This window comes from Leptodactylus fuscus, chromosome 8, assembly GCF_031893055.1.
Source record: "Leptodactylus fuscus isolate aLepFus1 chromosome 8, aLepFus1.hap2, whole genome shotgun sequence".
Taxonomy (NCBI): domain Eukaryota; kingdom Metazoa; phylum Chordata; class Amphibia; order Anura; family Leptodactylidae; genus Leptodactylus; species Leptodactylus fuscus.
The window spans coordinates 43300426-43314406 of record NC_134272.1 but is presented as its reverse complement, the minus strand read 5'-3'; the positions used below and the strand labels follow the sequence as shown (position 1 = coordinate 43314406).

At 40.4% G+C, this 13981-nt stretch overlaps 1 protein-coding gene across 1 annotated transcript in view; it reads right to left on the bottom strand.

Moving 5' to 3' along the window:
- The window catches only part of CALCRL (calcitonin receptor like receptor), a 69998-nt gene that overhangs the window by 46174 nt on the left and 9843 nt on the right, over nucleotides 1-13981 (bottom strand). Inside the window, exon 2 of the mRNA XM_075285152.1 lies at nucleotides 2079-2169. Within this exon, the coding sequence (XP_075141253.1) occupies nucleotides 2079-2129 (51 nt within the window). The 5' untranslated portion in view covers nucleotides 2130-2169. The remainder of the gene's footprint in view (nucleotides 1-2078; nucleotides 2170-13981) is intronic.

Sequence of the window (13981 nt, the reverse complement as noted above, 5' to 3'; positions counted from 1 at the left end):
CTTCTGTTATTCCCTCTAAACATATATAAACTTCCTCCTTCCACTAGCTGTTAAGCAGTTTTAATCCTGAGCCATCTATGGATGAGACTTCCCTAGTAACAGGGAGTGAACAGCAAATTAGCTTGAAGAGAGATATCTAGTAGCAGGAACTTTAGAATGTTTTTTCTAACAGAAAACAACATTTTTAAATAAAGTCCATTAAATTTTGGTCCCGAATCTCATGCTCTATTAAATAATATTATAGAAACCATTTCATCTATCTTCTTCATTAATTATTTACTATTTATTATTGTAAGGAAAATGTTTGTTCTCATACCGCGTTAGCCAGTGGTTATGATGAAATATTAAAAAAAACAAAAACTTGCAAGTCTTCAGTGTATTCTGTCATCATTATGAGTTAGCCATTAAAAAAAGGTATCACCCACTGAAGACTTGCAAGTTTTTTGTTTGTTTTTTATTTTTATTATTGGTTATTTTTATTGTTCATTTTATATAAATATATTTATTTTCTTTATTTAAATTATGTATAATTTTATATATGTTTATTTATGAATATATTAGTCAAGTATGCTTTTTTTTTGCTAAGTATTGGCAGAATGCTGATAAGGACAACAACACAGAAATCCCAGTAAATGCTTCTGTTTCTGTCCATTCTCTGAAATTTACTGGTAATTTGATTTACATATTGTTTTTACGCCTTTATTACCATGACCGTGGATGAAAATGGCCATGAAAAATTTACATTTTTCATGGTCCATCTTGTTACCTGAGGGCCATTTATTTTCACGGATCCCCCATACAAAAATAGAACATGACAAGTCTTCACCAGCAGCTTCGGTTAACATTACAGACTCTTAATAATCATGGGTTCCTGGTCAACCAGATGAAGTCTGTTTTTCATGCAAGCCATTTAATTAATGCACCCAAAAAATTTTTCTAGGACTGCTGTAACTGGAAATCATATTCAACAAACAATGCAAAAAAAACCCGACAAACAAACTCTGGGCGTGTTACTACCGGTAGTAAAAACACCTGGATTATTGATTGGGGACCTAGTTGCACCTCAGTACAATATGTCACTACATGTATTCTGCTGCTCCTTACAATGGGTTTCTGATCTACCATGAGTAAGGTACAGGACTTTGAAGAATCTCAATACAATACTACAATGCTCAGTGGGGCCAGAGGGTAAATACATAAATATTGTACCATAGTGACATATAGCTGAAGTGATCAGCTCCCTGTCACAATACTCATTATCACTCAATTTAAAGCCTATATTTTGCATCGGAAATTGATGCAAAAAAAAATAAAAAATGCATTAAAGGGGTATTTCAGGACTCACATATTGATGAGTTATGCAGCTGTTTGGAGAGGCCACGATGATCATGAATCCTGTGGCTTCTCCATTGTGCAGATGACATCATGTTCATCGTTCACAAGTAAATGGGGCTGAGTTGCAATACCAAGAACAGCCTCTACGATATGTATGGCACTGTGCTTCCAACTCAGTGTGAGGCTGCAGAACACACCTGAACAATGCAGCCTCTTCATCCAGCTGATCAATGGGAATCCTGGGTGTTGGACCCAGCATAGATCATCAGTATGTATGTCCCAAGAAACCCCTTTAATGCTCCTGTAATGGTAACATTAAATATGACATGGGGAGCGAGAGCTGGATGTGTGTTTGTACAACCTTAGAATGGGTCATTCCAAATGGTTACATTTTGCTTTGAACATTGAGACATTTAAAACGCCTTGATCACAAAAGATAACACTGAAAATGTTCATAGGATTTTTGTTCTGGTTTTTTTTCCTATATGTCACATAATTTATATATTAGAGAGAATCCTTGTCTGTATGTGTGTAACTGTGAAATAATATATAAGCTCATGTTTTATAGTATTTATCGTAAGTAATAAAATTATATAAACTAAAATAATGCAATAACATGACTGAATAATAAATAAAATAAATGAATAAAAAGGTAATGTAGTGATTGAGATATAGCAAAAATCACAAGCACATTTATTGAGAATAAGTAACATTGTGACAAAACACTACAAAACCATACTTACGCCTGTTACAATGGCAAGCAACAAATGAATTGCAAGAAGATATTTTCCCATGGCTGAGATATGTCATAAAAGCTAAGTCTTCTTAAATGATCTGGAATAAGGAAAGATGAAAGCTTAAATTAAATAATGAACATATTAAAAGATTGTATTTAGAAACTTTGATTTCATTACAAAGTTGACATGCCGTACTGGATGGCATTGCATGCGCCTAAGCACAGCGCCATCTACAGGATTGGCCAGAAACTGTGGTAAGGAGCTGAAATAATCACCTCCTTGTTACTAAAACAATACTAGTAAAATATAAAGAGTACAATAAATACAATGATAAAAAACCCTATTTTAAAATCCCCTCTCCTTTCATTCACATCTCTCCAAAACATTCACCAGGTTTAGGCGTAAGTGTGTGACAAAGTCAGAGTAATCATTTTTGGGTGAATATTATTCATTGGACTTCTTAAACATAATGATTAGAGATGAGCGAGTACTATTCGAAACAGCCGTTTCGAATAGCACGCACCCATAGGAATGAATGGAACCGCCTGAGTGCCGGATGCGTCCATTCATTCCTATGGGTGCGTGCTATTCAAAATGGGAGTTTTGAATAATACTTGCTCATGCGGTTTTATATACCGCTAGAAAGCCGACAGTGCACTGAATTCAGCGCACTGTCAGCTTTCCCATTATGTGCCCCGGGGCATGAGATACTTGGTATTTTACTGTAGGTATTGTGAGTTAGATGTAATTGTAGCATTATATGTACTTGCTGCAGATGGGTCTAAGTCCAGGGATTCATTACTATGGTCGCCTAATGTAAGCCAAATATTATATCATAGGTGGTTTTATCCGTACTCTAGATAAATTCTGTAGGTTAGATGGAGTAAGGCCTCGTTCACACCTGCGTTTGATATTCCGTTTGGGGACCCCCCTTGAACTAAATACTGAATGCATTTGCAAGCGGTGTCCAGTGAAAGCCCCCGAATCCCCATAGACTATAATGCGGTCCGTGTGCTTGCCGCTAGATCTCTGCAGGGAACATGCGGACAGGAAAGTAGTTCACAATCTACTTTCCTGTCCGCATGATTGGTGCATGCAGCAAGCACTTGGACCTCATTATAGTCTATGGGGATCCGTGTGCTTTCACTGCACACCACTTGCAAATGTGTTCGGTAGTCCATTCCAGGGGTCCTCATGCGGACTCCCCAAATGGATTACCAAACGCAGATGTGAACCAAGCATAAGACAGATCTAACAATGTTGTAACTTCTGCTTTAAACAGAAGCCACAAAGCAGATGTTAACATTGCATTACATAAAGGAAAACGAGCTATAATAAGAAGATAAATCTAATTTTAGGTTGGGTTTTTTTCACTGCCAGGGCGTATTTTGCTGTTCTGCATGAATGTAATTTAATAATAAACAACTTGTTTCTTTCAAGAAGACTCATCATTTTGTATATTTATGTTTGTACAAGTCCACTGGTTGCATACAGTATATTGTCTTCACAGAGCCATACGAGAGCTTATTTTTTTGTGGGACAAATCAAACTTTATAATGTGACCATTTAATATTCCATACAATGTACTGGGAAACTGGGAAAATATTCATAAAAGGGTGAAATTAGAGAAAAACTGTGTTTGTACCATGTTCTTATGGGTTTCATGGCATTAAATGAGTGGTAAAACTGACAAGTGCCTAATAATAATAATAATAATAATAATAATAATAATAATACAAGGGTTCAAATACAGACAAAAAGATACATTACAAAGAAATAGTCACTTCACACAATGGGACTGAGGGCCCTGCTTGCAAGAGCTTACAATCTATGAGGTAGAGGGACGGCATTGGAGGTAGCATTGCTTATACAGTGGTCAGGTTGTAATAGAGGTGACTGTCATTACACAAACATAAAACTGTATGAGCCATCACCAGTCGTGTCCTTTAACCCCTTAAGGACCAGGCCATTTTTTGGTTTCGCATTTTCGTTTTTCCCTCCTCACATTTCAAGAGCCATAACTTTTTCATTTTTCAGTTCACAGAGTCACATGATGGCTTATTGTTTGCGGGACAAATTGTACTTTGTAATGGCATCATTCAATATGCTGTGCAATGTACTGGGAAGCTGGAAAAAAATTCAGAATGAGGTGCAATTGGAGAAAAAATGCATTTGCGCCATTTTCTTATGGGTTTAATTTTTACAGCGTTCACTGTTTGGTACAAATGACATGTTACCTGTGTTCTACGTGTCAGTACGAACGCGGTGATACCAAATTTATATAGTATTTGAAATGTTTTGATACTTTTAAAAAAAATGATAAACTTTGCAAAATAGAAAAAAAAATTTGTGTCATCATGTTCTAACACCTGTAACTTTTTCATATTTCCATGTATGGAGCTGGTTGTGGTGTCTTTTTATGCGGGACAAGATGACGTTTCTATTGATACCATTTGGGGAAAGATCTGATGTTTTGATCACTTTTTATTCAATTTTTTATAGGAGGCAAAGTGTTGAAAAAAACGCTTTTTGGCTGTTTTTATTTTTTTTGCCACTACGCCGTTCGCAGTACGGGATAAATGTTTTAATATTCTAATAGTTCGGGCATTTTGGAGCGTGGGGATACCTAATATGTTTATGTTTAATGTTCTTTAATTACTTTTATAGCTAATCTAGGGAAAGGGGGGTGATTTGAACTTTTATATTTTTTTTTTTTTTTTAATACTTTTAAAAACTTTTTTTTTTCTTCTGTTACATTTATGATCAGACCCCTTAGGTACCTTGAAACCTAGGGGGTCTGATCGCTCATACTATTCACTGCAATACTACAGTATTGCAGTGAATAGGAAAATCCCAGCACTTCTATTAGACGATGCCTCTGGCATCGTCTAATAGATCTAGTGCAGAGACAAGCCTGGAAGCCTTCAATAGGCTTCCGGCTGTCATAGCAACCGATCACCGCCCTCATGTGACGTTCAGGAGGGCGGCGATCGGCAAAACATGGCGGCGCCCATGCCGCCGGCGCCGTTTACACACTGCGGTCACGTTTGACCGCAGTGTGTAAAGGGTTAACAGCAGCGATCGGCTCGGGCACCGACCGCTGCTGTTATTGGCAGGTCCTGGCTGTATTATACAGCCGGCATCTGCCGTGTATGGAGCGAGCTCAGCGTGTGAGCTCGCTCCATACATCCCCATGCGACCCATGACGTACAGTTACGTCAAGGGTCGCTAAGGGGTTAAATTGTGGATGGTGCTTGGACATATAAAGTTAGCCTGAAATGGCATCGTATCGTGTGGGGTAATGTGGGAACTGGAACAGAGGAGGGTTAAATTTTAGGGATCCTAATTACGGTATGGAAGGGTTTACATTAGGAATTGTGATAGGCCTGTCTGAAAAGCTATGCCTTTAGTTTGCGCTTGAAGCTGTAGAAATTGGGAGTTAGTCTGGTTGTCCGGGGTAGAGCATTCCAGAGAAGTGGCGCAACTCCGGAGAAGTCTTGTATATGAGCATGGGAGTTTCTAATAATAGAGGATGTGTTCGGTCATTGAGTGAATGGAGAGCACGGGTTGGGCGGTAGACAGAGCGATTGACATCACAGCGATACCAAATTTATGTAGTTTTCGTTATGCCTTAATACCTCTACAAAAATCCACAACTTTGAAAAATGCAAAAAATAATTGTAGTCACCATATTCTGCAACTTGCAACATTGTTTATGTTTCCTTGTACAGAGTTGTGAAAGTCATACATTTTTTTGAGGAACAACATAGTTTTTGTTTTTTACCATTTTGGGGAATGTCTGATATTTTGTGCAGTTTTTATTTATAATTTTTTGGACATTTTCTGATGTGGAATACCTAATGTGTTTATGTTCACTCTTGTGGGGTTATTTGAAATGTAATATTTTTTAGTTTTTAAAATATTTTTACAAATTCTTTTTTTTTTTCAACCCAAGAACTAAGCGATCAGGAGGGGGGCTGCACAGGCAGAGGACAAAAGGTGGGCCATGGACACTGTAAACAAAGAAAGACTTTGTAGCCACCTTATTTATGTGTAATCAGATTTTATTAAGAATTTTCTATAAGAACAGGAAGGGAAAAAAAAGGAACAAACCAAAATAAACATGGTATAAATATCATAAAATATGAGGCACGCAGGCCTCATTAAGGAACAAAGGGCCAGGGGGAGACCCCTCCAGCTGTTTAAGGCAAAATACACTAGTAACAGTGCAAGCTAAAGGTGCAAGGTCAGATAATAAGGAAAAACAAACAAGCATAAAAACAGACAAACAAGGAGGACAAGGAAAGGGGGACAAAGACCAGGGACAAGGGGGGACAAGGAGGGGGGGGGGAACAAAGACCAGGAAAATGTATAAGGGAGAAGCGGGGTAAAGGAGGACAGCGGGGAAAGGAGAAAATGACCAGTAGCCTTCAAGAAACAGTAGGTTCCTCCGATCAAGAGAAAAAAAGAGGAAACCTCTGACGACTCCTAAAACATCACCCAGGGCCACCAGAGAGCGTCAAATTTGGAGGGATCTGGGAAAACCCTCTGCGACCAGGGCCCTCTTTCTCCTTATGAGGAGAAGCTCCTGTAGGAATTCAACCAGGGAGGGTGGAGTAGTGCTACGCCAGTGCCTAGGAATGACGGTTCTGGTGGCCGTGAGAAAGTGTTGCAGGAGGTCCTTCTTTACTGCAGAGATCCTGCCAGGAATAACCGAATGGAGGGCCAGTTGGGGAGATGTTGTGACAGCACGGCCACACACCTTGATATACATGGTGAAAACAGCATCCCAGAAGGGCCTAAGGACGTCACACTCCCACCAAACATGGTATAGGGTACCTTTCTCAGTGTCACAGCGCCAACATCGGTCAGACACAGTGGGGTAAATCCTGTGAAGAAGGTCAGGACACCAGTACCAACTAGACAGAATGTTTAAGTTCTTTTCTTGCGTCCTGCAGGGCAATGGTAACTTATCTGTAAATAGGAAGGTAATGTCCCAATCGTCGGGAGACAGACCTGCGTGGAGTTCGGAGTCCCAGGGACGGGTATATGAGGGGGGCCCAGGTGTAGCATCATGGAGGAGAATGCTATAAAAGGGGAAGAGCGCCCACGGGGAGGAGTCAGCATGAGAGAGGACAGTTTCCAGGTCGGTCAGGGATGAGGAGAGACGAGGTACCAGGGAGAATTTCTGCAGGAAGGATGCGAGTTGGCCGTATTCCAACCAAGATAAACGGAGGTCCGGATGAGACACATGCAAATGATGTACCAGAGGGAGAGGCGGGTCCCCGGCGACCTATCAAAGCTGGATATCATCACCCCTGGACCAGCAAAAAAAAAAACCCTCTGTAGAGCAGCCTGGGGGGGGGAACAGACCCAACATCCACGTTACTAATACGTGGAAGGGGTTAAAAAAAAGTGGTCAAACATTGAGACTACATAGAAATGTAAAAAAAAAAAAATAGATAAAGAAAAAACTGAATTCTGTTTCTCGAACACGTTTTATTATGGAGAAATAAAATAAAAAATACACATAATTGGTATCGCCACATCCATAATGGCCTATATTATAAACTTAATTTGGTATTTGTTCTGCAAAGTGAAAGCCATTAAATGAATAGAAAAATATCTATTTTTGTTCATCCTGCGTCTTAAAAGCAGGAAATAATGTAATGAAGTTGCATGTGCCCTAAAATGAAACCAATAAAACATATGTAGAATAAAGTATGAACACAAAAACTGTACAAATAAACCCCAAACCAGGAAGTAGGAACCAGTGGTGGTCGGAGCTTTTAAAAGAATTTTGTACTGAATTTTGAGCAGGTTTAACAGGTTACTGCCCTGTGATGTTCTATTAACTCAGCTGCGGGGACCTGTTCCACCAAAATAACGTAGTAGTATGTAATAAAGATGGGGTCATCAGGAGAGGATGTCAGCTGTAATGCGCAGCTGACGTCTTGCTCCAATGGCTGTAAGAGGTAATGATGATGGTGTCTTCTAAATGGTGTCTTAGTGTCTACCCCTATCATCAGCACTCCTATGATGCATATAAGTCTTTCACTTTAGAAACTAAAGTACATTGTGACGCAGAAGCATCCTCATGTACGATAGTAGTAATTGTACCACCTCGTGTTAAAGTCTTAGAATGAGACTGAGAATGAGAAGGGTAAATATAAAGGTAAATAAAATATTGCAAAGAATGAAATTAAAAAAAAAAAAAAAATTGTCATTTTTAAAATATAAATATATACTTTTTTTTACTGAAAAATAATAATTAAAAAAAAAAAAACATTTGGTGTTTATGTGTTTGTAACAACCCAAACTATAAAAATAGATTATTTATCCCGCACAGTGCACACCATAAAAATAAAATTTCTGTTATTTGATTAAATTGGTTCACAAAAATATTTTAAAAACATCCAATTTCTGGCTCTTTTATCAAGCTGCACCAGTGCTCTGGAATGTTCTACCTCAGAAAATTAGATTAATACCCAGCTATGGCAGCTTCAAACAGGCCCTAAATCACATCTGTCGGGGCAGTCTTATCCCAGGACCTGATCACATTGCTCTACACCTCCGCACACTAAGCTGACATCCTTTCTACAATATTTCTTAGAACCTGTCACCTCCATCTACAAGTTACTATGTACTCCACACTTCTTTATAGCAACCACTGATATATTAAATAACTACAATTTTGACAATCTTTATTGGTGCTGCATTTCAATAAATTGCCTTAAATATTTTCATTGGCCATGGATAAGATCACCTCAGTTTTATAAGTATTTTATAAGGTTCCAGAAACTGAACATAACATTCAAATGTAACATAACTAGAGTTACATATAGGTAAAACTAGGAGTGCTCTCTTTATATACTGTGTATATATTTACATATTCTTTCTGCCATACCTGCAGCTTCTTGGCACTGGTTGCTAAAATGTATTTCCATAAGAATATTTCAGGGGAGAATTTACCATGTGTAATACGATTTAAAAAGCAATGTGAGATAATAAGAACAAGGATAAAACCTTTGTCAGTAGGTGGAAACAATTATATAATGCTGAACAATAAATGATTTCACACGTTGGGGAATTTACAAGCATCATGAATCTCTGTTACAAGCTTCTTTGTAGGAAAACTCATTAGATAATGTTGGCAGATCTAATAAGGATCTAATGTGCATAAGGGATTGGGAGGTGCAAAACACACTGCTAGTTCTCCAACAGCTGGCTGGAGGGGTGCTGGAATAGGGGACACACCAATCTGATACTGCAATAGGTCATCAATATCATAGTCCTAGTAAAGCCATTGCATATAATACAAAATACAAATGTAATAATAAATTATATGAAATGCAGTTTAATAACAGTTTCAAATTTCCAATTATTTGGTGCCTTTATTTGTGAATAATCTGCAGATCTCATCATGAAAGGGGGAGATAGAACTAGTAAAAAATTAGAAATTTGCTTTGAAGCTGTAAAGCCAAAAAACCAAGAGTATTTTCTTGGAATATTTTACGTCATTGGACAAACAGATGCATGAACAGGAAAAGGTCAGCCAAGTTTTTATTTATAGTTAGGGGAAGTGCTTAAGGGAGATAGCTAGATGGAAGCTGAAAGTGGCAAAGGATGAAGAGATAAGGGAAAAGCAGAGAGGCTCATTTACAGAATTTCCAGATACACAGAACCAAATACAGAGAGTAATAAAGCTGGCTATGGATGGGGAAGGGGGGGAGGCAGTGAACATGTACCTGGCAGGATGTGATGAACTGCGCAATATATGGCATTATTTGGAAACGATTTCCCATTATAATGCTGAGGCTGCAGGCCGACTTTTGTTATGCAGCCGAGGATCACAGTATTGCTTAGCAATGTCACATCCAGTGGTTGTCTATTGGGTTGGATTGTAACAGTCACAGGATTTTTGGTCAAGAAAGAAAAGGCGCATTCACCTTACCCATCATAGACTTCAATGAAAGTCTTGAATGCAGCTATGACCTGATGCGATATGTCTACAATTTTGCAGTCTTTTTTTCTTTCATCAAATCGCAGCTGACATCAAGTCAATTTTTTTTTGGAACACGTAGTCCTAGCCTTATTTGGGTTTTTTTGGCCTAGTTATTTGCTTTCTGTATATAACTAAAAATATACAATCACTTCATCTTCAGGACAAGGAAGTAGATCAGTGCGAGATCAGTGTGCTAATATTTATTTCCTAGCACTGTGTCCTGTCAGAGTATAGGAAATAAGTTGTCCAACCACCACCAGCTCTCTCCGGCGGCCCTACAGAGGAGAATAGAGCGACAATTCATACAGGGGTATAATGTTTTCCCTATCCTTTGTATAAGTTTGATTTGTAGGCAAACCTATATTATGTTTGACAGATATAGACAATTCAGGGTGTATATATTGGGGTGTTTTCTCAATTGTTAGTTATGTCACAGTTCTCTTGCTGAAAATGTCATGGCAATAATTTTGAAAAAAATATTAGTGCAAAAACAGCAACAACTTTATTTATGTAGATTGTGAGCCCCACATAGAGCTCACAATGTACATTTTTTTTTCCCTATCAGTATGTCTTTTTGGAATATGGGATGGAAATCCATGCAAACACGGGGAGAACATACAAACTCCTTGCAGATGTTTTTTTGCCCTTGGTGGGATTTGAACACCAGGACCCCAGCGCTGCAAGGCTGCAGTGCTAACCACTGAGTCACTGTGTGGCCCCAGCAACAACTATTTATTGAGCAGCAGAGAACCTTTAATAAAGTGGCTTACCAAGACTTGATATTGATGACCTATTCTTAGTAAAAGGTCATCAATATCAGATGAATGGGGGTTTGACACCTGCAGCGTGCACTGTGACTGACTCTATTATCAAGAATTTTTGGAGCACTACAACCCCTTCAGGCAGCCGATTGGTTGGAATTCTGATTCCCACCAATCCAACCTAATATAGATGGCCTGACCTAAGGAACTATGCAGCATGCACTCTAGCACTCTGAGCCCACATTCAGATTCTATCATTGTTCCCATGCCAGAATAAATGTTTGAGGACTTATTTAAAGGGCTCCCAGACCTCCTCAACAAGATCTACCCTTCTGTCTCTGATACTTGTTGGCGCTGTGGGCTGTCTCTTCCACATTTGGTGGGATTGCAGGGAGATCCAGACCTTTTGGTCCTCTGTGTTCTCTTTATGCTCAAAAGTCAGAGGTTGCCATGTGGTTCCCTCTCCCCAACTGGCTCTGCTCTCCATCATCCCGGGCAAGATATCCCAGGTCAGAACAGCTGCCAGAATGGTTATCCCGCATTACTGTCAAAGCACTGCAACCCCCTCATTGATGAAATGGCTACAGGAGTTTCTTATCAGGAGGATGGAGGTTCTGGTCGCGGAGGATTCCTCTGCCTCCTCTAGGTTTGATACCCTCTGGCGGCCATGGGTGGTGTTTCAGGAATCCTCAAAGTTTACCAGTCTCTTCTCATAAGCTTTCCCGGTCCCCCTCCCACTGTCCTGGCGGTTTTTGCCCCCATCCCCCACATGCACACTCACCAACCCCCCCTCCTTCTGTTTCCTCCTTTGTTATCTGTATCCCCCTGGTGCCTTTTTGTTTTCCTTATTTCTCTCCTTTCTCATGCCAGTTTTCCCCTGGTTATACCTGTTCTCGGGCTTGATTTATTTAGCCATTCACTAGCTAATGGTGTTGTTTATACTCTTTCCTGTTTTTCACATTTTGTTCCATATAAAATTTTCATTAAAACCTGATTACACTTAATATAAAGGGCATATCTACTATCTAATATTAATGACCTATAACCTAACCTCTCTGCTGCCTGAGGCGGACGATCGAAAGACACCCTGTTGTTCATCTTTTGATCGTCCACCTCAGACAGCAGGGATGGGGAGACACTAGAATAAATACAATGCAGTAATACTCACAGGAGACGTCTCCCCACATTGCCCGTCTCTTCCCTTTGGACCGCCATGACCACTTCTTTCAGCTGTGACTTGACTCTGTAAAGTTTGAAACGTAAACATCCTTGACTCCTCACTTCTCCACGCACCCAACCCATATATATATATATATATACACTCACCGGCCACTTTATTAGGTACACCATGCTAGTAACGGGTTGGACCCCCTTTTGCCTTCAGAACTGCCTCAATTCTTCGTGGCATAGATTCAACAAGGTGCTGGAAGCATTCCTCAGAGATTTTGGTCCATATTGACATGATGGCATCACACAGTTGCCGCAGATTTGTCGGCTGCACATCCATGATGCGAATCTCCCGTTCCACCACATCCCAAAAATGCTCTATTGGATTGAGATCTGGTGACTGTGGAGGCCATTGGAGTACAGTGAACTCATTGTCATGTTCAAGAAACCAGTCTGAGATGATTCCAGCTTTATGACATGGCGCATTATCCTGCTGAAAGTAGCCATCAGATGTTGGGTACATTGTGGTCATAAAGGGATGGACATGGTCAGCAACAATACTCAGGTAGGCTTTGGCGTTGCAACGATGCTCAATTGGTACCAAGGGGCCCAAAGAGTGCCAAGAAAATATTCCCCACACCATGACACCACCACCACCAGCCTGAACCGTTGATACAAGGCAGGATGGATCCATGCTTTCATGTTGTTGACGCCAAATTCTGACCCTACCATCCGAATGTCGCAGCAGAAATCGAGACTCATCAGACCAGGCAACGTTTTTCCAATCTTCAATTGTCAAATTTTGATGAGCTTGTGCAAATTGTAGCCTCAGTTTCCTGTTCTTAGCTGAAAGGAGTGGCACCCGGTATGGTCTTCTGCTGCTGTAGCCCATCTGCCTCAAAGTTCGACGTACTGTGCGTTCAGAGATGCTCTTCTGGCTACCTTGGTTGTAACGGGTGGCTATTTGAGTCACTGTTGCCTTTCTATCAGCTCGAACCAGTCTGGCCATTCTCCTCTGACCTCTGGCATCAACAACGCATTTCCGCCCACAGAACTGCCGCTCACTGGATGTTTTTTCTTTTTCGGACCATTCTCTGTAAACCCTAGAGATGGTTGTACGTGAAAATCCCAGTAGATCAGCAGTTTCTGAAATACTCACACCAGCCCTTCTGGCACCAACAACCATGCCACGTTCAAAGGCACTCAAATCACCTTTCTTCCCCATACTGATGCTCGGTTTGAACTGCAGGAGATTCTCTTGACCATGTCTACATGCCTTAATGCACTGAGTTGCCGCCATGTGATTGGCTGATTAGAAATTAAGTGTTAACGAGCAGTTGGACAGGTGTACCTAATAAAGTGCCGGTGAGTGTGTGTGTGTATATATATATATATATATATATATATATATCCCACAGTGGCCCCTGCAGCCTATATTATGCCCCACAGTGGCACAATAGACTGTAGGACATAATAGAGGTTGCAGGGGGGTGGCTGTAGGGCATAATAGAGGTTAAAGGGGCCACAGTAGACCCTTTAAGCTCTATTATGCCCCACAGATGAACACCCATTAACTATTATTATACTCAGGGGTCTTTTCAGACCCCCGAGTATAATAATCAGAGACCCAGGGGAGATGAGCGAACATAATAAACACTGTTACTCACCTCTCCGGGATCCAATGTTAAAGAGGACCTTTCATGGGTTTGGGCAAAGGCAGTTTTATATACCGCTGGAAAGCCGAGTGAAGAGCTATCGGTACCGGTACCGTAGCTCTTCACAGTCAGAAGGACATTCCTGACAGTCTGTCAGAAACGTCCTTCTCCACAGCAGTGCCTATCGCGCTGTACAGTGTAAGTGGGGAGGAACACCCCCTCCCTCTGCTCACAGTACTTGTCCATAAACGAGTATTATCAGGAGGGGAGGGGGCGTTCCTCCCCGCTCACACAGTACAGCGCTATAGGCACTGCTGGGAA